Raw genomic sequence first — 26,231 nt, forward strand, 5'->3', positions numbered from 1 at the left:
GCACTGAACAGGCTCCCCAGGGCAGTGGGCACAGCCCCAAGGCTACCAGAGCTCAAGGAGTGTTTGGACAATGCTCTCAGGGACAGGGTGGGATTGTTGGGGTGTCTGTGCAGGACCAGGAGTTGGACTTGGATGATCCTTGTGGGTCCCTCCAACTCGGGTCATTCTGTGATTCATCAGAGCTGCTTTGCCGCTGCCGTGATGGATGAAATGGTTCATTAGGGGGAGGAGATAATGAGTTTGAGGCAATCTCAGCTCTGGTTTTCCAGCAAGGGCTCAAGGGTTTGGTTTTGGTGGCTGCTGGGCATCCTGTATAAACCCCACCATTACAAACTGGGGTCCTGGTGGCTGTTGCCAGCTGTGTTCACACTGTCCCTGTTGTCACAAGCGCAGCAGGAAGGGAAAGTTGCTTTAAACTGCCCACACATGGCCGTGCTCTCCAGCCCAGGGTGGACACTACAGAGCTGTGACATCCCAGGGAGCAGGTGCTTGTGTTTTGGAGGTGGCCACAGGATGCTACTGGGTAGTTACTGCTAATTACCAGGCCCTGTTTGAGTCCAGGGGGATCACAAGTAGCAGCCAAATCAGCGTTCTCCTTGCTGTCCCTTGAAAGCAATGACTTGATTGAGGCCACTGCCCTTCCACAGAGGGCTGGTTGGGGTGAGGGCAGGGTACCCATAGCCCTAATTGGTGTTGCAGCCCACGGGGACGTCTGGGCAAATCATCCCCAAAATCTCCATCTTGTGCTGTTGTACAGCAGCAAACGTGGTTTTGCACCAATCTGGTGAAAGGTGTCCCTGCCCATGGCAGGGGGGTTGGAATGAGATGGTCTTCAGGGTCCCTTCCAACCCAAACTGTTCTAGGATTCTGTGATTCCTATTGGTTTTCACCCCTAAAAAGGTAATTGTGCTAATTGTAGTGTTTTTACTTGCTGATGCCATTGATTGACCAGGTAATTTGTGTCTTCATTAGCTCCAGGCTAAAGCTTGGGGGTTGGTATTGATTCCAGGCACTTAATATGCGACGCAGTAATTACTGTTTAAGCCTATATTGTTTGAGTTAAATTTAGCTGGGAATTTAGTCCTATCAGGCCTCTACATTGTGTGCTGTGAAGGTTATCTGGCTCTCAGGAGGGGGGAGATTTAGGGGAAGGAAAGAAATGCCGGTGAAAACTTCCTCTTCTCATCATCCCCGAGCGCTTTGCTTCCCCGGACTTATTGTAGGGAGAACAGAAATAAGGCATAATGTGGCCGTGACTCTCCTAAACCTGCACCTTTCAGCGCTGCCTGCTCAAGCCGGTCATTTTGGGGGACTTGAAACGACCCAGAAGGCCAGCAATAAATCTGAACAAAGTGATGCCCCGCGCGGGGACCCCTCTCCTCCTCGCAGGGGGACGGGGAGCCCCCGCTCAGCTGCTGCCCGCCTGCCCCCATTATCCCGCCCGCTCCGGCCGCCCTCCTGCATCTCAGCTGCTGGCCCATCTGGAGCAGAGATGAAAGGCCGGGCTTTAATTCGGGCTTTGTGTGCCTCTTGTGCGTGTCCCCCCCCTCCCCTCCCAGCCCTTTCTCTGCTGCCAGTCCCCCGGCGCGGGTGCCGAAGGTGGCCGCGCTCGCCGGGGCTCTGATGCCGCTGACCTCATTATTGTGACTGCTGGGCGATGCCGGGCGAGCCTCGCCGGCTCATCAGGTAGGAGGGCTGGGTGGCTGGGTTGTTTTTTACACACACACACACACACACACAGCCCCCCCTCTCGAAGCACCGCTGAATAATTCAGCCGGGAGTAGGCATCTTGGGTCACCTTGCGCAGCCGGCTGCGTGCCGGAGCCGGCTTCCTAAGATGGAGGTTGTGCGGGATGCGTGCGGGATCGCCCGGCTGCTGGCGGCCTCCTGGCGCTGACTGACTGCAGGTAGGCAAAGAGCCCTGTCCTTTGCTGTTGATTCCCGACGCTTTTTGTGCTGGGAAGCAGGAAATCCCTTTCCCGGGCTGTGCAAGGGTGGTTGGGTCCCCAGTGAGCTCCGTCCGTCCCTCGCCGTGGGGACGTGTGAGGCTGCCAGGGCCAGCGTGCCAAAATCTCACCTGGGCCGTAGGGCAGGTCTGGCTCCTGGCAGGGACCAGGCACCCACCTTTTCTTTTCCTTTGGGAATTGTATTTTTCTTGCTGGTTTTGTGGGCTCCCTAATGCCTCCTGCACCTGGAGCCCATCTGGACTTGCCCAGGCTAAGATTTTGGGGCTTCTTGCCGGTGTGGCACCAAGAGGGGTGACCCCAGTGCTCCAGCAGCATGGATTCTCAGGGACACGATGGGAGATGGCATTTAGCTCTCTGTGCTGTCTGACTGGGGGAACTGGTTCTGGCAGTGGAGGAGTAGGGTCGGGTGCTGGAGACATCTCCGAGGGGCAGGAGGTGGCTGACCCTGAAGATAAGAGGCTCGAAAATGCCTGGGAAGCTCCATGAGTTGGAGTCACCTTCGCTGCAGGCTTGGCTGTGAGTTTTGGGGCTGCTGGAATGTGCAGGCGGGGCTCCCTGACACACCAGCATCAGCAGCAGCCACTGTGGAGCCCCGTGGGTGCAGGTGGGAAATGAGGATACCAGAGTGAGAGTGGAAACTAGTTTGTTGCCTTCCTCCTGCTTGCAGGCACCTGAGTTTTTGGGTGCTGCCGTTTTTGGGTGCTGCCTCCTCCTCTGTGCCCTGAGTGCAATGTGTCTGCATCCTCCCTCCTCCCTGCAGCGCTTGGGTGCTGTGATAAATCAGCTCAGGAGGGATCTGAGGGGGGGGAAAACAGGGGATTGTAGGGTGTGAGCCTCAGGTGCAGGGATATAGGGATGGGTAGTGTCCACGGTCATCCTTGTCCGTGTGGGTGCAGGAGGAAGGGCAGCCAGGCTGGGCTGTTCCTGTCCCATGGACCCTGCATCCCTCAACAGATGTGGGATCCCGAGGATGCTCTGCCTTGGCATCTGCTCCTGCAGCCAGTGGAATCAAGGACACGGCTGCTGCAGTGCCTGCCCTGGAGATTTCCCAGTGGTTGGGCTGTGCTGGTGGGCAGGGGGGTGAAATTGGGCTGCAGTTGGAGCAGCTTTGCTTCTTCTGGGATGTCTGTGAGTGCTGCTGGTGACACGGGCAGCCACAACAACCCTGTGAGGCTTCTCCATAGCAGGGCTGGATGGTGAGGGGGTTTGGATAGACCCCCTGTTTTGGAGAATGTGGCTGAGACAACCTGCAGCAGTGTCACCAAAATAAAATTCTCGTGGCTGAGGCTGGCCGAGCATCCCGGGATTCCCAGTTGTGTCTTTGGGATACCAGGTCCCTACAGTGCCCACTGTCACTCAGTGCACTCTGGTGATGATGGTGGTGGTGGCACATCCACACCAAAGCTGTGTTGTGGCACTGGGTGACACTGCTGCCACCCCAAGCCGGAGAGGAGCCCCAGGCCAGGCTGGTAAATGGATCCAGCCAAATGCTTCGTTTCAGACAGGAAATTTCCCTCTGCTCCCCTGCCAGAACAGTTCCTGGGGCTGTGATCCTCTGTTAGCAATGGATGAGAGGAATGAAAAATTGCCTTGGAAGGGCCCTGAGGCAAGCTGGGGGAGAACCACCTGGGCTTTGTGTGCCCAGTGCAGGATACCAGATACATTTTGGCTGTTTCCATGCCGGGGTCTACTCTGCTCCGGGGCTGGGTTTGCTGCCTCTTTAGCAGTGTTTTCTCTGCCTTCAGCCAGGATTTGACCTGGCAATGAAGGAGAGCAGTGCAGTGAGTGCTTGGCAGTGCTGGGGGAATGATTGGACTGGATCTTGGAGGTCTTTTCCAATCTAAGTGATTCCATGATTGGCGCAGGGGTGTGTGTTGTGTTGGTGGAGGGGGATGTACACAATGTCTGCCTGGCCTGAAGGGTTTGGGTTGGGGTCTCCTGCCCTCCCTTCTTCAGGCAGAGCCCCACCCTCTGTTCCCTGCAGCTGCTGAGCTGTTGCTGCTGGGATGGTTGTTTACCTTCTCACCAAAGCATCACCTGCAACACCTGGGGATCGGTGGAGCTCAAGGGAACAATTTTCCCCCCGCAGCACCTCGGCTGCTCCAGCTGAGCCAAATGAGCTGCTCGTGGAGTCGATGTGAGGTGGCACTTGAGGGCTGTCCCAGCCACCTGGGCTGTCCCTGCTGGAGGGTTTGGCTCCACAGGCTTTTTCCCTTTAGTCTTTCTGCTGTGTGACTTCTGCCTTCCCCCAGTGGGGTGGGAGAGGCCGGAGCAGTGGTGGAGCACCGAGTTCGCTCAGCACGAACGCACGCGGCCACCAACAGCCTCGTGGGCAGCTCCTGCACCAGCCCTTGGGGTTCTTCACCATTCCATGCCATGGGCACAGTGGTCAACGTTCACCTGCCCCATCTCTTCCCACAGGTGAGCGTGGCAGGCTATGGGATGGATGAAGCTGAGCAGGACCAGTATGAAGCTCGGCTCAAGGAGCTCTTCGACAGCTTTGACAGCACGGGCACGGGGTCCCTGGGGCAGGAGGAGCTCACTGACCTCTGCCACATGCTGCACCTGGAGGAGGTGGCCCCAGCACTGCAGCAGACCCTCCTCCAAGGAAACCTCCTAGGCAGGGTAAGGCTGGGGACATGGGGGGGCTGGGGAGCCAGACACAGCTGTGTGTGGAATTGTCTTGGAAGGAGACTGAATGTCTATAATTTGAATATTCAACATCCCTGGGGTTCTGGGGCTGCAGGACTTGTGGGGTCTGGTGGTCTGTTCAGCAGGGTGGGCACAGGGTGACTTCTGAGAGGGGAATCATGATAACAGGGAAGGGAACTGCTCTGCCCTGGCTGGAGGTGGTTTGAAACTCAGAAGCCATCACTTTAGGCTTGGCCTTGTGCACTGGTGTGTTTTCCCAGCATCCAAGGCCAGACCAAGTGCTGGGTCCTGGCTGCTCTGCTCACACAGTGCCCGTGCCCCTGGCACTGCTTTGTGCTGCTGCTGGCCTGGGTCAGCTCCCTGATCCAGCTCACCAGGTGCTTGCACAAACTCTACAGCCCTTGGGATGAGACAGGGACCTAAATCCAGGGCTTGAGCCTGTGATTTACGTTGGCTTAAGCTGTAGTTAGGCTGGCAGGGCTGTGTGCAGTCGTGCACGTCTCTCCAAGGTAGAGAATATTGTCCAACTCAGGCAGTCACTGGCTTGGCCACCTTTGTCCATTTACCTGGTGTTGGTGGCTTTCCAAAGCCATTTTTTGGTTGTGGTTGTACCTTTAGGGGGTTAAATGCCAGGGCACTGAGCAGAAGCTGCTTGCCATTGGGGAGATCTCCACATGTCCTTGTGCCTTCTGCATTACATCTTTCCCGGCACACTGTGCTCAGAGTGCATTGGATCCTTCCCTTAAAATCACCCTGAAATCCCATCACTGCTCGTTAAAATCAGAAAACGTGGAGCAGGGCAGCCAGGGCTCTCGATAGACAGGAGCTAGATGGCTATTCTGACTCCAATTTCTGATCAAACTGCAGCTTTCAGGAACAAAGTTCCTTTAACAAACAAAGCCGCCTCTTCCCTGCCTGCCCTGGGGCCATAGCATAGAGTGGGGCTGGAACCTGGAACAGGGATGAATCCAGGTGGAGGTTTCTGACCTTTGGAGCTGCGCTGTGGTATTTCCTGGAGCACCAGAGGCTTTGTTATGCTCTGTTGTCTTGAGCTTATGCTGCTCGGATGCTGTTATAGAATCAGGGAATGGTTAGGGTTGGAAGGGACCTTAAAGATCATCCAGTTCCAGCCCCCTGCCATGGGCAGGGACACCTTCCACTAGCCCAGGTTGCTCCAAGCCCTGTCCAACCTGGCGTTGGACACACCCAGGGATCCAGGAGCAGCCACAGCTTCTCTGGGCAACCTGTGCCAGGGCCTCCCCACCCTCACAGGGAAAAATTCCTTCCTGACATCTAATCTAAGTCTGCCTTCCTTCAGCTTAAAGCAATTTCCCCTTGTCCTATCATCTGGCTTTGCCACCTGTGGGATAGAGGGACAGGAAGGGCACTACTAAAGATGTGGCTGTCACAGGGCACCAAAAAGCCCCTCTTAAAGCATCCCAAGTGCCAGGTCACACTCACCCCGTCCCAACAGGGAGCTCCATCCCTGTGAGCCGTCCCAGGGCACGAGGCATCCCGTTTTGTTTCGTTCCTTTTTGTCTCTGGGAATGGTTCTCCCTTACAACCTGCCACTTGAACGTCAGGATAATCTGTGTCAGGATCATCTGTGTCAGGATAATCTGTGTCTCCTGCGTTTCCTCCCTGGTCTCCCTGGTGCTGGTGCTCGTTAGCAGCAGCAATGGCCCGTGTCTGAGCGCGAGCCGGATTTAATAGCCCTCGGATCCTTGGGGTTTCCTAGGAATCACATCGGGAGAATAGCAGAGAACGTGTTGCTCCCTGAGCACAGACTTCTTGCACCTGCCCCGCCAGCTCCTCGCCGCAGATGGTCCCAGCCTTTGTTCCCCTGCACTTCCAGGGGCCGGGATTTAGGATTTATGGGAGGGCACCGGGGAGGGGGGCGGCGGGGGGACGGTTTTGTCTGCTGAGGGGCAACTCAGCGGGGCCACGTGCTTGCTTTTGTGTGGGGGGCTCTGCTCCAGGGATGAATGCTCCGGGATCATGGGATGGTTTGGGTTGGAAGGGACTTTAAAGATCATCTTGTTCCAACCCTCTGCCGTGGGCAAGGAGTGCTTGGTTGGACCGGGAGCTGAGCTGGTGAGGGGCTGGATACCTGCAGTGCTTTGGGGATTAATGGGCTCTGGTGGGGGGGTGTAAATCCTGCCGTGACTCGTGGCAGAGCCAAACCACCCCAGAACTGTTTTCCTCACGAGATTGCGTGCGGAGCTGATGCTCGCAGCAATTCCTCAGGAGGGCTGTTTCCTCAGGCCCCTCACACTTGGTGGTGGGAGCGAGAGCACGGGTGCAGGTGTGTCTGGCTGTCTGCCCTCTCTGTGCCCTTTAATTAGCAGCAAACTCAGGGTGTTTCGGGGACAGTGCACATGGGCTGTGGTTGGGTGATGTGCAGGGATGGGGGTAAGTCCCTGGAAATCATGTCCCATCCCTGGAAGTGTCCAAGGCCAGATTGGACAGGGTTTGGAGCAACCTGGTGTAGTGGAAGGTGTCCCTGCCCATGGGAGGGGGTGGGAAGGAGATGAGCTTTAAGGTCCCTTCCCACCCAAACCATTCTGGGTTTCTATGAAGTTGGGCACCTCCGAACCCTGCACAGGGACTGTCCTTGGCACCATCCTGGAGCAGGGATGGGGAACTCAGGTTTCAGCTGCACTATTGCATTAACAGCCTGCAGCAAGGACACCACAGTGTGGGGTTTCACTCATCAGCTCCCTTCAGTGCTGTGGGTGGTGACCTCTTGCAAAATATCCTCCCTCTGTGCCCGCAGTGATGCTGTTCCCCTTAATGTGCTGTGTACTCCCCTTAATTTTGCAGACCACACAGGAGGCTTGGGTGCAAGGTTACAAGACTGCCCTATTCTGATGTTGTTGCAAGATTGCCTTGTTAGGACCAGAGGGAATGGTGTGAAGCTGTGTCAGGAGAGGTTTAGGTTGGATATCAGGGAAAGGCTCTTCCCCCAGAGGGTGGTTGGGTACTGAACAGGCTCCCCAGGGCAGTGGGCACAGCCCCAAGGCTGCCAGAGCTCAAGGAGTGCTTGGACAACACTCTCAGGGACAGGGTGGGATTGTTGGAGTGTCCTGTGCAGGGCCAGGAGTTGGACTGGATGATCCTCGTGGGTGCCTTCCAGCTCAGGACATTCCATGATGCTATGTCTTCCCTACTAGACACTTCCCTCTACAACCTTCTGGCTGCCTCTGCTAGCAGGAATTTGCAAACGGGGGCAGAGCTTTGGGAATAGGACCGTGCTGGAAGATCAAGGAGAAGGGAGTTGGAAGGAGCCACCGGTGCCGGTTTGCCCGGGAGAGGCCGGGTGTGCAAAGTGCTTTGCATGGCAGGGGCAGACAGCGGGGAGCAGCAGGTACCTTGGCACGTGCACACGCTCTTTCTAGTGCTAATCAGTCACGGCTTCAGAGGGAAGTGGCTGCAAAGCAGGCTTGGGATTTCTCTGAGGAGCTGGGGTTGCTCAGCAGCCACAGCTTGGTTGGTCCCTGATTCCCGTGGGGAGGCCGGGCTGGGCTGGCGCTGCCTCCGTTGGTGTTTAGTCTTGTTTGCCTCTGATTTACTTGTCCTGGGAAAGTTCTCCTCACCCTGGGGGTTGATGTGCCCTCAGGGCTCTGCTGGGTGAGTTTGCAGGGGCCTGCTATCCACAGCTCTGGGTGGGCACAAACCTTGTGCCATCACATCCCAAATTCTTCTGCGTTCGGGACTGGTTTGGATCAGCCTCGAGTTGCTGTTGGAGACCCCCACGAGCAGATGCACAAGTTGGCAGTTCCAAAATAGAATCCCAGAATGTAGTGGGTTGGAAGGGACCTTGAAGATCATCCAGTTCCACCCTGCTGCCATGGGCAGGGGCACCTTGCACTAGACCAAGCCCTGTTCAGCCTGGCCTGGAACACTTGCAGGGATGGGGCAGCCAGAGCTTCTCTGGGCAGCCTGTGCCAGGGCCTCCCCACCCTCACTCAAGGATTTCTGCAGCTTTTGTGGCTTTGCTGTTCCATGGCTGCCTTGTACTCGAGCCCAGCTCCTAATTTTATCAGCTGTGTTTCTCTAACTCTCTGAGCACTCTTTGTGTGCAAACGTGCAACATTCAAGGTCAGACATGCACCACAGAGACTGGCTTTCCTGGTTATCTGTTGTTAAAAAAAACCTCTGGCCCATCCTGAAGAAAAATCTCCCCCTCTGCCAGCTGGGACTCCACCTCCAGAGTGGGGTCCTGCCTCTGGGAAGGCACAAGGGGGAAACTCCTGTTCCTGTCCCTCTGCTGCTGATTTGCATTTTAAATCCTGCTGTGCAGCCAAGCACAGGGCTGGCATGGGGGGCTGGAGGATGGCCATGTCCTGCCCTGCAGCCTAATCCTTCCAGGGGCTCCTTTGGATGTCGTGGTCATGGTAAAATCGCTCTGTGGTGGCGGTGCCGGGGCCATCTGTCCCTTGTGCAGCTGAGTGAGGGCTCAGCCCCTTCACCCTTCCTCCTCTCCCTTAATGCAAACACCACTTATGGGCTCGTTGGGCAGAGCAGGTGGTGCAGCACACCTGCCCAGGTGGTTTTACTCTGTTTAATTCACTGTGTTCGCACCAGTGATGCAAAGGGAGTTTTATTTTATTTTTTTTGTTTTATTAATCCAAACCCAGCCAGCCCCAGCACCCATCTGAGGGACCAGCTCTGTTGTCACCGTTCCCTTCCTGAGAAGATCCCAGGGGGAGAGAACCTGTTACTTGAACGCCCTCATCTTTTATTCATCCTCATTTAGTCTAAATGTCAAGTTTGCTTTTTTTTTAATCGGGGGAATTCTCCTCTCTCTGTAAACTGTCCTTTGGAAGTACACCAGCGTTTGGAAATGGATGGCAGCAATTAGCATTCAGATGAAGGCATCCCTGACGAGTTTCTTTGCTGAACATATTTTTAACTGTGCTTAAAAAACGTGTTCAAAAATGTTTAGAACCACGGGGGTGATTGGCGTTGCCTGAGCGAGGTGCTCCCCTGCACCCCCATGGCTCACCTGTGTCCCCTCCCTGCCGTGGAGCTTGCTGGCCTTTTTTTGGGCTTGCTTGACCCCCAAAAACAAGCTGGAGAACTTCAAACATGAACTTTTGTTGCCTGTGCAGCATTTAAAATCCCCTCTGTGGCTCTGGATTCGCAGCGATCGACTTCAGCCAGAGCAGCCTCAGCGGGTTCTTTTAAATACAAAATCTCTTGTTCAACGCTAAAAATTCTTCTAAGATTTATTTAGCCAAAAGAAATCGCAGCAGCCAGCTCTGCCTCACCACTGACCCATGTCAAATGGCTTCTCCAGCTGTCCCTGGGTTTCCGTCCCCCACGGCTGGAATTGCTGACATTCCCCGGCATGGCTGCGAAGGAGCTGGAGCCCCTTTGTGACTGTTTGTGGCCGTGAGGCAGGAGGCTTTCCAGGAAGGCACAGATGGAAGAGGGAGGGGGAAAAAAAAACCTCAGTGGCAGGATCATCCTTCTGTGGTTTTCCCAGCCACGCTCCAGACCTGGTATTCCCAGTCCAGCTCTCATGGAACTACGGGAGCCGGGGCAGGACTGCCCTAGAAAGGGTGTGGGTTTTCTGCCATCCAGTGGTTTTTGAAGCTTAATTAGGGCAGTGGAGCATTTCCACGACCAGATCTCTCATCCCTTATCATCCCTGACCCTGGCCAGGTCACCTCAAGCAATGGAGATGTTCCCTGCTCCTTTGGACATATTAATTTGGCTTCTTGCTTGCTGGAAAAACCCAACCAACAGCATGCAAACAGTGGCTCTGGGTCATTCTGTGATAGCAATAAGTTCTTCCAGATGCCCAAAGACTCTGGTTGTGTCTTCATGTCCCTTGCTGTCACTTCCCCAGGCTCCAAGACTGCAGGAACCGAGATTCCTTTGTTGTCAGCAGACACAGGCACTCATGTTTCAGCATGGTCTGAGTGATATCCATTGCTGCCCATCTCCTTGCTTGGATTATTGCCCTCATATTTAACCATCTGCACCAGTTCATTTCTTCTTTTCTTCCTTTTTTTTTTTTCCCCCCACAGGTCCACTTTGATCAGTTTAAAGAAGCACTTATCCTCATCTTATCCAGAACCCTGTCAAATGAAGAGCACTTCCAAGAACCAGGTAAATACTAAAATTATCCAATTTTCTTTGGCTAAGCAGACATGGGTGGCTCTCACAGAGGGACTTAGAGAAAGTGCTTTTTAGGTGCTGAGATTGGCCACCCAAGCAGAAGAGCCTGACTTAGGGAGAAGAAGGAGAGTTGAGGTCTGTTGTGGAGCCTTGTGAAAAAGCATTTTCAGAGCTATAAGATATTTATATCCCATTACCATGATCTAAATGCCCGGAGGGGCACGTGATGTCTGTGTGTGGAGAGCTATAACAGCACTTCAGATGCTCAGGATGTCTCAGGGCTGCAAAATGGGCTGAGGTCTCTCCATCCCACGGCACTTCTGGTGGCCAGGGATGCTTTAGGGGTGGATGGCTGTGGGCAGGCCATCAAATGGCTGCTTTAATGCTGCTGCTGGTGCTTTTTCCCAGCTGGGACTGATGTCAATTTTTATATTTTTCTAGTCCATTCTGTTTCTTTGTGTCTGAGATGAGCAGGGTGATTGTGGTCCCATAGGAAGCTACTCTGTATTTCTCCCAGGAAACAGTCAGTCTGGTCCAAAGTGTTCCTGAACAAGGTGAACTCCCTGACAAATCAGGTTGGGGCCAGTTGGAGAATTCTAGAATGGTTTAGAAGGGACCTTAGACCATCTTGTTCCACTCCCCTGCCGTGGGCAGGGACACATTCCACTCGACTGGGTTGCTCCAAGCCCTGTCCAGCCTGGCCTTGAACACTTCTAGGGATGGGACAATACTGTGAGTCTTCACTGTCCTGTTTTTATCTTGCTTTGTCTCAGTGTGCCTTGAAAATGTAGCTTTTCAGGCTTCCCTTGGCAGGAAATAATGGTTACAGCTTCATGTGCCTCCCCCCAACTCCCAGTGCACAAGGGACTGGTGGTGCTGAAGGAACTGGTGGTGCTGGGAGCACTGGGAGGTGTGGGCTGGGCCCCTGCAGCTCCAGCTGGTATCACACCTGTATGTAAATCCCTAATCCTGCCTTTGGAGCAGCAGGGGGGGCGAAATCCCCCAAGGAGAAAACAGCTTAGCAAGGGCAGAGAGGGGAGACTCCAGGTTTCCTCTCCTGGAGCATCAATCCCAGCTGGAACATCCCACTCTGGAGAGAGCAGCCTGCCAGCAAAATTACACCTTTCCCCCTTAGATAGGCTGCAAAAACCACAGGGTTGAAGAGATGTGATTGATGGATTATTTTTATTATTTCCACCTCTCATTTCCAAAGCTCTTAACGCTTAGAGGGAGATGGGTGATGACAGCTCTTGCACCAGGCATTCCTTAATGGAATTTCCCAGCACAGGTCAGTGGGTGCTGGGGAGAGAGAGGGGGGAGCACTGTGGTGTGTGGTGAGGGGTTGGATCTGCTCCGAGCCCTTCCAGCCCCTTGGAGAGGAGCTGGCACACGGAGCAGGAGGCAACCCCAGCACCCCAGTGAAGCAGAACTAATCCCAGCATTCTGCATTTTATTGGGGAATCATATGGCTGAGGAGCTCCAGCTTGATTGAAATGTAAATAAATCTTCCAGAAAGGGCTGAATTTGGGGTTTTCGCGGGGGAAATTACGAGTGAAGCCGGAGAGCCCTCCTTGGGGACACGTTTGTCAGCTGGGTTTGGAATGGCAGGGAATCAAAGGGCATGGGGTGCAGGTAGGGAGCCAGCACCAGGCAGGCCTGGGAGGCATTTTATTGTTAATGCATTTTGACAGGTTGGTTAACGCCGAAGTCTTTGCTTCTTTTAATTTAGATCAAACTGGAGATTTGGAGAACAAGCTGCTTTGTGCTTGTTGGTGTCAAACTGTCAGGGAGTGTGGAAATGCTGGTGTTCCAGCCCGCCCCGGGCTTGGGAAAAATTGAGTTAAGAGCTCTAAATCGTATCATTTAAATGAAAATTTAATTTAGGGGAGGGGAAAAAAAAAAAAAAAAGCAGAGATTTCAAGGCTGTTTGCTGTGTCTGTGGAGTTTGATCTGGAAGGAAGCGACTGTGTGCTGCGATGCTGTGGTTTTATCCAGGGATTTGGGTGATGGGAAGGTCACTTGGGTCTGGGAGCACTGGAGGGCTCGTGGCTTTGGTCTGTTCTGCTTGTGCAGCACGGCCAAGGGACCTGGCTGGGGACATCATCCTTGTCCCTGTGGATGCTCCTGGCTCGGGGAGGATGGCTCAGCACAAGGAGCCTGGGGGTGACAGGAAGGGCATGGAGCTGTTGGAGCCAGTCCAGAGGAGGCCACCAAGATGATTAGAGGGATGGAGCAGCTCTCCCATAAAGAAAGGCTGAGAGAATTGGGATTGTTCAGCCTGGAGAAGAGAAGGCTCTGGGCTGACCTGACTGTGGCCTTCCAGGACCTGAAGGGACCTGACAGGAAAGATGGAGAGAGACTATTGACAAGGGCCTGGAGTGACAGGACAAGGGGGAATGGCTTCAAACTGACAGAGAGTAGGTTTAGATGGGATATTGTAAAGGAATTGTTGACTGAGGGTGGGGAGGCCCTGGCACAGGTTGCCCAGAGAAGCTGTGGCTGCCCCTGGATCCCTGGAAGTGTCCAAGGCCAGGTTGGAGCAACCTGGGATAGTGGAAGGTGTCCCTGCCCATGGCAGGGGGTTGGATGAGATGGTCTTTAAGGTCCCTTCCAACCCAAACCAGTCTGAGATCTACGACAGGGCAGCCCTGGGGTCACATCAGGATCCCTGGGTTGGGGACAAGGAACCAAAACTACCGTGGTTCCTGCAGAACCAGCCGATGGGGTTTCCTCATTTTGGGAGGAAGCAGCAGGTGGGAGAAGCACTGAGGCTTGCAGAGAGCAGCTGATATATTTATATGATTTTTTTTTTCTTGGCAAAGAGGCAAAATTCCCTTTGCAAAGGGAAGACTGGCAGGGAGGTTGGTCCTGGCATGCTGCGGGCGCTTTGCCTGGGAAGAAGCCCTGGAAACCAAGGCAGGCAGAGTTCCCAGTGCTGCTGTCATCAGCTCTGTCCCCTTGAGGATGATGGTGTGGGGACACAGACCCAGCTGTGAACCAGAGCATCAGCTGGCTGGGCAAACCCCGGCTCTGCTGGGAAGAGGGATGGGGAGATTCCAGTAAAAGCAGAAAAAGGCTTGGATGTGGTTTAAAATCGTGATTATTTTAGCCCCTGAGACCCGTGGGATTAGGCTGGCTGCTGCTGCCACCACCACTGCTCTTTGTCCACGGGTCATTGTTGGGACAGTAAAATAGATTTAAAGGTGGGGAAAGGAAGAAAAGGAAAAAAAACCCATCAGTTCTGTGGGCGATTAGGGGAAAGAAAAAAAAAAATCAGGCTTTTTTTATTTTTTTTTTTTCCCTCCTCCCCATTATAGCAAATAAAAAGTGCGTGGAAGCTCAGATGGGGAGGGATTACCGGGGGTGGAGTGCAGGATTACGGGAACACCCAGGAGAAATTAAAGAGCAGTTTGACGCCATCGGCCCCGCGGTCACCAGGGGTCGTCGGGATTTTTCCTTCCCGGTGGAGACAACAGAAGTGCCCTCCCAAAAAAGGAGCTGGTGGGGGTGATGCCCTTGGAGGGGCATCCTTGGAGGGAGGTTGTTCAGGTGGCTGCAACACAGGGATAAGACCAGTGCTGCTGTCCAGACAGGGGGGGTGGTTTATGCACAGACAAAACCTTTGGGTGGAATCCCGTTGATTTTGGGGTCGTGGTGACCCAACCATGGCTCCTCTCCACCTCCACTGGCTGAGCCTGAATTATGGAACAGGGACTTGGAGGAGTTCAGACATACCTGGTGCCTCAGGGGATTAGGATTTAGCAGATCCCAGCCGCCGTGTGCTTTGCCCAGCAGCTGGAGCATCCCTGCCTTCCGAATCTCAAGCGGCAAAGAAATTAATTTCACCTCTGAGCGCCGGGATTGCGGGACGAGGGTCTTCCTGCTCTAAACCCCCTTTTGTCTGCGCTCCAGGGCTTTGATGCTGGGCCCAGGAAAGGGGAGCCCCCCCCCCCACCCCGTCCTCCATCCTCCCCAAGCATCTGAGGGCAGAGCAGGATTTTGAAATGACTTATCTGGCGCAGAAAGGCAGAAAATCAAGTGTAAATCTCCAGCCATGGAGACGTTTCACTGTTGAGATGGACAGGGGGGGTGGGTGGGAGGGAGAGTGAGAAAGGGAATCGATGGTTTCTGTCTGTGGTGCTTAAATCAGGGAGGTCTTGTGAAATGTAGACTTTAAGTGGGTTGTTTGTTGTTGGTTTTTTTTTTTTTCAGGGGGCACTTTGGGGGCCACAAACCCTCTGGGCAACGGGCAGGAAAGTGAGAGGTTTGTTCTCTCAGCCTCCCACTCTTGTCCCCAGCCCGGGGGCAGTTCAGGGGGGGCAGATCAGACCTCAGTGTTTAATTAGGCACCGGCTCTAGAGTGTGTGTTTTGCTAAGCCTGAGTGTTGCTGGGGGCTGTGGGAGGCAGGGAGGGCTCGACCTATTTCACTTTTCTCTTTTTTTTCCCCCTTTCTTGGTGCCTTGTCAACCACACAGTAATGGGAGTCTGTGAGCTGCAGCATCTTACCTTGCTGCTGGTGGGAGAAGTGGGTACCTGGACACAAGCACCCTCCCCTCTGTTCAGTACAGGCAGATATTTTATATTTTTGGGAATAAATAGCACACAGGGCACCTGCCTCACTGAAAGCCTTGATTTTTGACATCTCCCTCCTGTTCCTCCTTTGCCTTTGAAAGCAGGTGTGGGTTGAGCAGCTCTTCCCATCCAAGGCTGGACTTGATGATCTTGGACATCTTCACTGACTTTAATGATTCTGTAATCCTTCCTCATCAGTTTTGGCTGGGAATGAGAAATTGTTCAGCTCATCACTGAACTTCCTGCATTCAGGGAGCACGGGTGGCTGCTTTTTGCTGGTGTGCACACTCGGCATTCCCTAAATATTGGGAATAGTGGGAGCATCAAGGGCATGACTGCTGTGCTGGGGGTTTGGGTTGGCAAGGCAGGAGATGGAGAGGCTTAGAGGGTGCTGCAGGTGTGAAAGGTATCCATGGTTGAGAGATGATGGTGCATGAGGCTTTCTGGAAAGGGGATGGATTCGTGCTTCCAGGGATGGGGCTGCAGGATGTGGTCCCTTATGCCAGTGTGGCACAGGGTAGGGGAAGAGCTGCAGCTCAGTGCTAACAAAAACACCCTGACTCTGGAAACAGGATTTCAGGGAGCCTGAGCTATGGGATTTCAGGATGCCTGAGCTGGGATATCTCCTCAGGCACAGCCAGTTTTGAAAGTCAGAGCGAAGCAGGAACAAATGTTCTGCTCTCAAGCTGTGAAGGGTCACCTTTCCCTCCTGGGGATGTTCTCAGGCTTCACAGTTTCTTAATTACAAAGGGAAAACAAGCTCACCCAGGGTGCTCAGAGCAAACAGGAGAGAGAAATCAGCTGCCAGCTTCCAAATGCTTAAAACACAGAAGTGGGGAGTCGCTCCCATTGTTCCCATTCCTGTGCTTGCAGGGAGCTCAGTGTGAAGGCACTTGTGTTTCACAGAATCATGGAATGGCTTGGGTTGGAAGGGACCTTGAAGTCCATCTTGTTCCAACCCCTTCCATGGACAGGGACACCTTCCAGTAGATCACATGCAGCTGGACTTCCAGCTGCAGCAGTGGTTAAACACACTGTCAGTGTAGCAGGGTTGGAAACAGGATTCTTTGGGAAACCCAGAAGGAAATTTAGCTTTAGCTTCACTGTTGCTAAATTGAAGCTTCTTCCCCTTCCCTTGTCCCCCCCCCCCCCATCCTTCCAAAGACAGATGGGCATGGAGGTACATCCCTGTCTTAGGAATAAAAAATGATTCCTGAAGAAAAACAAAGCCCCCCAGCCCTCTTGTGAGGGAGGGAGAAAATAACAGGGTGAATGAGTCGCCACAAATATTAGCATTTCAGAGAGAGCTGCTGGATGGAGATTGTTCACCACCAGGCAGGCTTTAATAGGAGTGATAAGGTTTGCTTTTGTTCTGGGGCTCTTACTCAATCAGCCTGTCTCCTCGAGATTTTTCTATCGGCTCCCTCCATCTCCCAACTTTCATGTGCTGAGTCCCAGCTGCAGCAAATCTTGTTAAGATGGCCTTGTTCAAACACGGGCGCCGGGTTTGTTCCCTAGAGCTGCACCACGGCTGGATGGAGTGCAAGGCTTCAGGAATCAAAGCGCTCCTCGTCCTGTGTATTTTATAATTCATTGCATAGCTAAGTTGTGGAATATATATATTTTTTTTTTCCTCTCTAACAAGCTTGAAGCCTTTTCTTCCATATCTAAAGGAATATTATCCGAGGAGGCATTTGGGGTAGGGGGGTTTTAGAGACCCGCTGCTTCCCGTGTATCCTTTGTCAGTGATGGACCCGCTTCCCTGAGCCTTATTAGTATTGCAGTCTTGCATTTATTTTATATCAGAGCCCTCTGCAAATAAAATTTTCAAAAGCTGCTGCTCTTGCCACCGCAAGTGGCGGAAAATAAAAGATGATGGAGTCCTGGGGGGGTTTCGACAGTCAGGTTAGCAAACACTGAAACAAAGCGTGGCACAGAGCCTTCCCCTAATTGAATCCCTGGCTAATTTGGTCCTCTGTTTAATTTGCCCCCTGCTCCAGACGTCGGGTGATTTCTCACTGAAAATAGCCCAAAAACGTGCTTATTTATTTTTTTTTTTGTTTTGATCCCTGTCTGCGAGCGCTCCCGGATAATTCGGTCCCCGAAGGGCAGGAGCTTGCTGCGGGAAGCTGGAGCCGGGGAATGTTGGAGCCCCTGTAATTAGAGGAGGACTCCAAGGGGTTATTTAGGTCCCGCAGTTGGCACTGGCTGCTCGGCACAGGCTGGGACCTGCCCCACTGTCTCTGGGATCGGCTGCTTGTGTCGGCCCCCAAGAGAGACGTTCGCCTCCAAACCTGCCCAATTTTTTTATTTTTTTCCCACTCTCCAGGTTGTCCTTACACTTTTAATGGAGCTGAAATTTAAATCCGCGGGAAGCGGCGGCGGCGGCTGCCCAGGTGTCTGAGGGATCTGGAGACTTGAGCTGCCTAAGTGCAACGCTGTCCCTAATTAAACCTGCCCGGCGCTGCTAATGGAGATTAGTGCAAGGAGGAGAGGCCTAATGGACTTTCCGTCCGAGGCTCTTGGCAAGGTTGAGGGAGTGTTTCCCCATCCTGTTAACTTGATCTGGGAATTGGGGAAGGGTGAGGAAGAGGAAGATTCCACTTAGAGACAGCTTTTTTCCAAACCCATCAGGCCCAACACCACGCTGAGGGCAGTGGTCCTGGGAATGTGCAGCCGTTGGTGCTTGCCCAGTGGGAATGGTGGTGGCAATTCCGACCAAACCAGCCCTGGGAGCTTGATCTGAGAAAAAAAAAAATCATGTTATCCACGTGTGGTGTGCTTGAATTTCGCAGATTCCTCCCCGGAAGCACAGCCCAAGTACATCAAAGGTGGCAAACGCTACGGCCGGCGTTCCCTGCCGGAGTTCCAGGAGTCCGTGGAGGACTTTGCTGAGGTGACGGTCATCGAGCCTCTGAGCGAGGAGGCACATCCCACACACATCCCCTCCAGCGAGCAGGTGAGCAGGGAAGCGGGATGAGCGTTGGGGGTGGGCTTGTCACCTCCAGGCATCGCCGCTCCCCACATCCAAAGGGGGTTCGGGTGTCCTTGGAGCCTTCCCAGCAAAGGCATCGATCGACCATGCCAGGCAGCACCTCCCTTGCTCCAGCCCCAGATTCCCATCCGCGTGGCTGCCGTGGGAAGTCGGGAAGGAGCCAGGGGTGATGTGCTCCGAGTGCTGGTGGTGACGTGCTCCGTGTGCCGGCACCGCTGGCCTCGCCGCTCTCCTGGCTCCCGAGCGGGCCAGCAATTAGGGAAGGGCTGTCCCGCTGCCTCCGTGGCTAACGAAGTGTGGGCTGGGAGCACACGGAGCACGTCCACATCCATTAGCTCAGCTGCCAAAATCCACCCGTGGCTCTGGAGGTCTCTGGCGGAGGGAATGGAGGGAAGGGGGTGGTGGGTGGCAGAGCTCTCAGGACTTAGACTTGCTCAAAAATCCAGATTTTTTTTTTTTTTTTAATTCCTGGTTTTGTGACTTGAAATTTGTGGCTTTCTTTGTGCCAGTGCTTTCAATCCCGAAACCTCTTGCTTCCCCCGACAGAAAAGCCAGAGGAGCCGAGTGGTTGGGATTGGTGTGTGTTAGAGTACGGCCACAGCGGCATTTCCAGGGAGCTGGGCTGCTTCCAGCCTGCCCTGGGTTGCCAAGTATTGTTGATTCAGGAGCACAGGGTGGGAGTTTTCCAGTGGGAAGAAGCACTGCTGCGTTCTCCCCTCCTCTATCTCTTGGCTTGACTCGTCAGATGGGGGGTGCTCTGCAGCCACCAACCCTGCATGGGAAAGCAAGGGAGAAATTTCCAGGTTTTCAGTGTTGTTCCCATGCAGCTGAGCTTAAAATTTAAAAAAAAAAAAAAATACCTCAAAGAAAAGCTTTTCCATCAGACCCAGCTTCTTTTCCCTGCTCTTGGTGACCTTTGCTCACCGCCCGCAGGGATGCTCATCCATCTCCTGGTGCTGCCCACATGGGCTGCCCTGACCTTGGAATCGGTGTTAATCCGCCCACACCCCCTAGGGAAGCCATGCCCTTGATGGAAGAGGCTACTCTAATCTTACTCCTCGGTTTCAGCTGTCACGGAGGTGTAAAAGGGTAGTTTATTAACAAGGTCAGTTAATTAACCCAGCTGGTACTGTAACCAGGGGGTGGATCAGTCTCCTGCTGGGAACGCTTGTTGCACCTTTTGGGGTGATGGCATGGTTAATTCTCTTGCAAATTAAACAAAAAAAACCTGGCTAAACTTGTAAAATCCCGACTCTATCAGCATTGCTATCTCACTTCTAAAGCAGATCCTCTTGGTATGCATGGAAACCGAGTTGCTGGGAGGTGTTGAGGGGTCCTAGGGAAGTGTTGGAGACTCCTGGTGCGTTGACTCCCTGGGACTTGGCACAGCCACCAGCCTTTTCCCAGTTTTCTGCTGTTGTGTGTACAAACATCGCCGGCGTTCCGCAAGCCTGGCTCCGGCCCGGGCTGTTTGCGGCCTGAGAACTGGGACAGGGTGGCTTAATTGGCGCTTGCTCTCAAGCGGTGCCAATTAAAAGGGCTCAGGCTCTGTCTGAGAGGATTCCTTCCTTCCTTCCTTCCCTCCCTCCCCTCCTCGTGGCTGTAAACACGAGGGGAGAGGCTGGAGGGCTGGTCTGTGCGTGGGATCAGCTGCCCAGGGAGGCTCCGTGACCTCCACCCCCGGGGGTTTTTCAGGTGCTGTTGGATAAAGCAATGAGCAGCTGGGTCTGGGTTTGGTGTCGATCCCGCTGTGAGTGGGGCGTGGTGGTGGGATCCTGAGGGTCCCTCTGACCTGCAGGAGTCTGTCCCCATGGATGCTGGCCGTGCTGACTCCCAAACCTCACCGTAGAGCATCTGTCACCTCCCCTTCCCCAGCTGTTGGCTCTGCTCTGGGAAAGGTCCCTCCTACTTGCAGGTTCATAGAATCCCAAAATGGTTTGGGTTGGAAGGGACCTTAAAGTCCATCTTATTCCACCTCCTGCTGTGGGCAGGGACACCTTCCACTGGATCAGGTTGCTCCAAGCCCTGTCCAGCCTGGCCTTCAGGTTGTAGAAGCTGCTGTCCCATCCCAGCTCTGTCCTTTCCGTGCCTCCTGGAACCACTCTCTCCCATTTTCTGTGTGTTTTCTTCTGCAAGAGTTGCTTCTAGCATGGCATGGCCTTGGAGCAAAACCTTCTGGGAGGCTCAGGTTGAAACTCCTTGCCTTTGGGTCCTTGATGTGAGGCTCCCAAAGTGGGATTGTCCTGTCCTATCCACAGGGTTTGTGGATAACACCTCAGGATAGCGCCTGCTTCCTGCAAAAGTGCATTACTGATGTGACTCTGGTGCTTTGGAGCTGGAGGCGCCTGGCAAAGTGGGGTGTGGAGATTTGACAGCTTTTTGGGATCTCTGCTCCGGCTGCTCAGCCCAGGGAGCTGATCTCTGGATCTGGGAAGAAGGGGATTTGCCAACGCTGGGGCTCTGGCTCACCTTGCGCCGCGCGAAGCAGAGCGGGCTCGGCGTGCGCTCCTGATCATCATTTTAATTAGCAATATATTCTGGGGGGAGAACAAAGGTCTGTCTGGCTGGAGCAGATGGCAGGGGGGGAGAAGAGGTGGCTGCTGCCTTATTCTGGGGAGAGGCCACGGCGAGCAAACGGCACAGGCTGCAGATGCATTGAAAGCCGTGGCCATCTGCTCCTCGGCCCGGCCGAGCACGCGCCTCCCAAATAATAACGCATTCCTGGGATCCCGGCGGCTGCTGGGTGTGACCCGTGGCCAGCTGTAGCACTGCTGGGGCCGGGGGAACAATGCCGGGCCTGACATCGGGATGTTCTGTCCCCCCCACGCCCGGCCCGGCCCCTCTTTGTGCTCCCGCCGGCGGTGGCCGACCCCGAGCCCCCGTCACACAAAGGGACCCCCGAGCCCTCCCTGGCACGGGCAGGGAGGTCACACGAGCGCCCCGGGGTCACTGTTGGGGGGGGGGGGTTGCCAGCCTGCAGGCCCCCCCCCTCTGTGTTGCAGCCTCGTCGGGTTGTTGGTGTTTATGGGGTTGTTGTGTGTTGTGGGTTCGTAGAATCCCAGAATGGTTTGGGTTGGAAGGGGCTTGGAGCAACCTGGGCTAGTGGAAGGTGTCCCCACCCACATCACGGGGTTGGGAACGAGATGATCTTTAAGATCCCTTCCAACCCAAACCATTCTGGGATTCTACAAACCCACAACACACAACAACCCCGTAAACACCAACAACCCGACGAGGCTGCAACACAGCGAGGTTTATGTCCATAAATGCTTCCAGGGGTGGAAGTGCCACAGCTTCTCTGGTTTGGGGTTCTTGGTTTTGAGGCGTCCTTGAAGTCAAAGGACCTGGTGCTATGAAATATATATATAAATATGTTGCTTGTGCAGAAAGACTTGGACACAGCGGATCTGCCTTCTGAGCATCACTACCAGATTCCCCTCAGTTTCCCCCCCACCACAAGGATAAGTTGCTGCAGGGTGGCACTCAGAGACCCTCTCTCCACACAGTGTTGGCTGTTGCACATGTACAGGCACTCAAGGGCTGGGATGGTGTCAGCTCGTGCAGGTTTTAGGCTGTTTTCTGTCTTTGCAGATGGTAATTACATAAAATCATGGAATGGCTTGGGTTGGAAGGGACCTTAAAGATCATCCATTTCCACCCCCCTGCCATGGGTGGGGACACCTTCCACTATCCCAGGTTGCTCCAAACCCTGTCCAACCTGGCCTGGAACACTTCCAGGGGTGGGATTTGGCGGTACCTGCTTTTGGTCTCTGGTGAGACCTTGTGGTGCTGTGGCAGCGAACAACCCTTGCCTGGTCCGGCAGCTGAAACGGGAACAAGCAGCGGAGCTAAAAAAAGTCCAGTGACCTAATCCAGTTTCCATGGTAACGTTGTAGATTAATGGCTTTTAGCTGTAATCTGAATGAGACGTATTGAACTTTTTCTGTGATGATTTAGAGCCTCTTTATGTCCTGGGTGACTTTGCCTCCAAATCCATCAGTCACGTGCGGGCAGAAGTATCCACTTGTTGTAGCGGTGGAGGAGCAACATCTGCCGAGGCTGCTGCTAAACCAGGAGTTCGTGTGGCGTGGGAGTAAATACCCTTGGCTGGTACAAGGGTGGTAGGGATGAGACAACGTGTAGTACATGAGGGAATCAGCTTAAATCCTGTACTTCTGCCCTGCTCCCGGTGCTGCCTGAGCTGATGGGGTGTTTCCAGAGGGAATGAGGGTGTTTCCAGAGGGCTTAAGACCACCAAAGAGTGGTTTTTTGGTTTTTTTTTTTTCTTCAAGCTTGTTGACAGCATGGGTCTGTCTCCTGACCTAGAGCTGCAGTTAGTGGAGGAGGTTTAGAGTGGGCTTGGCTAAATGTGGGCCAAAATAGGGAAAAACAGAGTGCTGGAAGGAGAGGATAACCCAGCTAGCAACTCTATGATCTTTCCTGCATCCCATCACCTTGACTATCAACACCTCTAAGACGAGCAGCATGATTTTCTTGGAAGGCGAACCCCTCCCTCTCTCCCATCACCCTGCCAGGCTCTGATCTGTCACCTCTCCTGGGTCATTTTGCAGGGCTTTGGGTGTCTCTTGCTGCAGCCGTAGTTTCTCCCCACCGGAGAACAAGGCAGGATCAAAGAGCCCGTGGATTGCCAGCCCAGCCTGCAGGGAGCTGGGAGATGAAAGCCCGGCGGCGTTGCTGGAGCCCTGCAGCTCCTTCAGTGCTGATCTCTGAGTCTCTTTTCCTAGGGGTGATGTCTTGCAATAGTAATAACTCAGGAACCTTTTGTTTTCTCCCCAGCGCTGGAAGACGCGAGACAGCGAGGAGTACGAGGCCGAGGGTAAGAGCAAAGAGCAGCACTTGGATGTGGCTTGTTCTCCTGACAGCTCTGAAGATGAATCAGGGGAGCACATGGAGAGGGTCTCAGGCCAGCTGGGTGCATGGAGCATCCCAGCCTGCTGGTGCAGAGCTCAGGGAGGTGCACCTGGGGATGAAAGCTAAAGCAGGGGGCCTCAGAGGGCACGACCTGTGCCTTCGCCTCTCTACCGCCTTCGTCCTGGTGTCCCTGAGCTCAGCACCCCTGTCCTGGTCCCCACTCCTGCCCTGGGGGGTGCTGGCTGTAGTGGAGCTCGGCAGGCACTAGGTGTCAGCAGGAACCAGTTGTTGAAGGTTCCCTGGTTGTTATAGAATCATGAAATCGTATAGTTTGGTTTGGAAGGGATCTTAAAGATGTCCAGTTCCACCCCCTGCTGTGGTCAGGGACACCTTCCACTAGACCAGGTTGCTCCAAGCCCTGTCCAGCCCGGCCTTGAACAACTTCCAGGGAAGAGCTACCACTTCTCTGTGCCAGTGTTTTACCATCCTCATTGTAAAAACCGTCTTTCTTTTAATTGCTTCGACACCTCTTCTGCATTTCAGCTGCTCTCTAACTCCTACCCTATCCAAAGAGACCATGTTTTTTATTCCTAAAGCTGCTTTTCCAGCCCCAGGAGATGGCCTTGCAGCTCCCTTGATCCCCTAACTGCCCAGGGGAGGAGGGGTCCCTTCTCCATCTTTGCCTGGATAGAGAGCTGCCCTTCCCCTGGCTGGCAGCCCACGTGACCATTGGACTCAGCCACATTCCCAAAGATCCTCCTGGCCACCATCCCGGCTCTAGGTCACCCTGAACCTGGTCAGGCACTGGCACAGCTGCCCAGGGCAGTGGTGGAGTCCCCATCCCTGGGGGGAATGAAAATGTGTGGACGTGGCACTCGGGGACATGGGTTAGTGGTGGCCTTGGCAGTGCTGGGGGAACAGTTGAACTTGGTGATCTGAGAGATCTTTTCCAACCTCAACAATTCCATGAGGCTCCCTCCCCTGTGGTGGCACATGTGAGCTGAATGCTGAGTAGAACCTTCTGGTGGACTCGGATGCTGCTGGGATCAGTATCCATACCCCAAAATGCCTGGTGTGCTCTGAGCAGAATGAGCTCAGGCAAATGATCCCATGGGATCAAATGAGCCTGAAAGGAGCTCTGCCCACCGCAGCAGCAGGTCCCCTGTGATGTGCAGACCCCCCAGGTGTTCTGGTGGCCGCCCCAAAAAGCAGAGCAATTTCCCATTTCCAGGACAGCTGCGCTTCTGGAACCCGGACGACCTGAACGCCTCCCCTGGCACCTCCCCCAGCCCAGACTGGATAGAGGAGAAGCTGCAGGAGGTCTGTGAGCACCTGGGGATCACCAGGGATGGCCACCTGAACAGGAAGAAGCTGGTTTCCATCTGTGAGCAGTACGGGTTGCACACGGTGGCTGGGGAGGTGAGTGACCACCTACAGACCTTCACACCACTGCCTGTGCCTGGCATTTAGTGTGGCTCCCCCAGATCTGTCCTGGTGAACAGGTTGCTACTTAGAAAGGAGTTTCCATCTCTAGCCCATGATTTTTCCAGCAATATTTTTGGTGTCATGCCATCAGATGTGGGTGGCTGCTCTGGGAGGAGGCAGCTGCCAGCCTTACACCGTCGCGTGCGTGTCTTCTCATGCAATTGCAGAGGAAACTGGAATTTAAAAACATTTCCTGGATTCCAAGCATGTCTCCTTAATCCCAGGAATCTTCTAGCTAGACAGTAAACATGGGTTAAATATTCATAGGTGGTTGCTTTTGACTTTGTGGAGACCTCTGGGCTGTTTCTGTCCTGCTGCAAGAGTCCACGAGAAAATGAATTCTTCAGCAAAGAAAGTCTCTTGTCAACTTAGGATTTCGTTTTATTAGAAAAGTCAGACTTTTTGCATCTTAGAACAACATGGCTTGTAATAATTCCCTCCATAAAACATGAGTATGGGCAGGTATACCTTTGCAGTATTTGCAATGAAATGTTTTCAGGGTATTAAGGCAGAAAATGGAAAAGATAAACTGTGGGCAAAGAAATAGTGAGGGACTAATCTGAACATCTCTGATCCTGCTCTTCAGAAAGCAGCACGCCCTGAAGCATAAAACAAATGTATTATAACCTTGCAGTGTCTTACTGTGGTTTTTTTTGCCTGGTCACTTCAAGCTGCTGAGGGTTTGGCATCTCTCAGTGCTTTGTGCTGAATTCCTGAGGTCACCCTGTCTAGGGAGCAGAATGAAATGAGGCTTTTTTTTTCATGCTGCCTCATTAAATAGAGGGTCCAAGATGGTCATCGAGCTTTTTTCGTGGTGTCTGTGTCTGCAGTTTTCCATGTGGAGGTTGCTGTACCAGCATTAGGCTGATGTGGTACCTGAGAACTCCTGCTTTGCTCTTTTTAGAGCCTTGGGAATAGGGTGTTTCCTCTGTGCCAGGTTGTCACTGTGGTGGTTTGGTGATAGATGTGATTTCTGTCTCCTTGCAGGTGCTCGAAGAGGTGCTCCACAACCTGGAGCAAGATGGGACCATGAGTGTAGAGGATTTCTTTTATGGCCTGATTAAAAATGGGAAGTCACTGACACCCTCGGCGTCTACTCCGTACCGACAGCTGAAACGGCACCTCTCCATGCAGGTGAGAAACTGAGGTGGATCCTGGGGGGGAAGGAGGGGGAGAAGTCCTGAGCAAATCCCACTTAGCCTGTCTCCTCCTCTTGCTCACCATCTGTCCCTGGAGGGGCAGCTGTGAGGGTCCCCCTGCCCCGTGGAGGCAGGAGGTGGTGACAGGGAGCTGCTCCAAAAGCAGATTTCAAGTTCTCTCTCTCTCAGAAAAAATCCTCTTTGGGAGGGCTGGGGGGAGATGAAACAGAAAACACCCTCATGTTAAAGGGGAGGTGGCTCTGGCAACCTGTTAAATGCAGTAAGTAAATGGTGTAGAGTTATAGAATCCTAGAATGGTTTGGGTTGGAAGGGACCTTAAAAAACATCTTGTTCCACCCCCCTGCCGTGGACAGGGACGCCTTCCACTAGCCCAGGTTGCTCCAAGCCCCATCTAACCT

General features: G+C 53.7%; 1 protein-coding gene across 7 annotated transcripts in view; it reads left to right on the plus strand.

Annotated features, from left to right (window-relative positions):
• The window catches only part of NIN (ninein), a 64,000-nt gene that overhangs the window by 2,227 nt on the left and 35,542 nt on the right, over positions 1-26,231 (plus strand). For all 7 annotated transcript variants that reach the window (XM_051772066.1, XM_051772072.1, XM_051772067.1 and 4 more), the window contains exons 2-7: positions 4,389-4,592; positions 10,658-10,739; positions 18,117-18,280; positions 23,114-23,153; positions 24,420-24,607; positions 25,661-25,807. In XM_051772066.1, coding sequence (XP_051628026.1) covers positions 4,389-4,592; positions 10,658-10,739; positions 18,117-18,280; positions 23,114-23,153; positions 24,420-24,607; positions 25,661-25,807 — 825 coding nt within the window. The remainder of the gene's footprint in view (positions 1-4,388; positions 4,593-10,657; positions 10,740-18,116; positions 18,281-23,113; positions 23,154-24,419; positions 24,608-25,660; positions 25,808-26,231) is intronic.

This window comes from Manacus candei, unplaced genomic scaffold (genome assembly GCF_025592945.1).
Source record: "Manacus candei isolate 608988 ecotype Guabito, Panama unplaced genomic scaffold, ASM2559294v1 h1tg000150l, whole genome shotgun sequence".
Lineage (NCBI taxonomy): Eukaryota > Metazoa > Chordata > Aves > Passeriformes > Pipridae > Manacus > Manacus candei.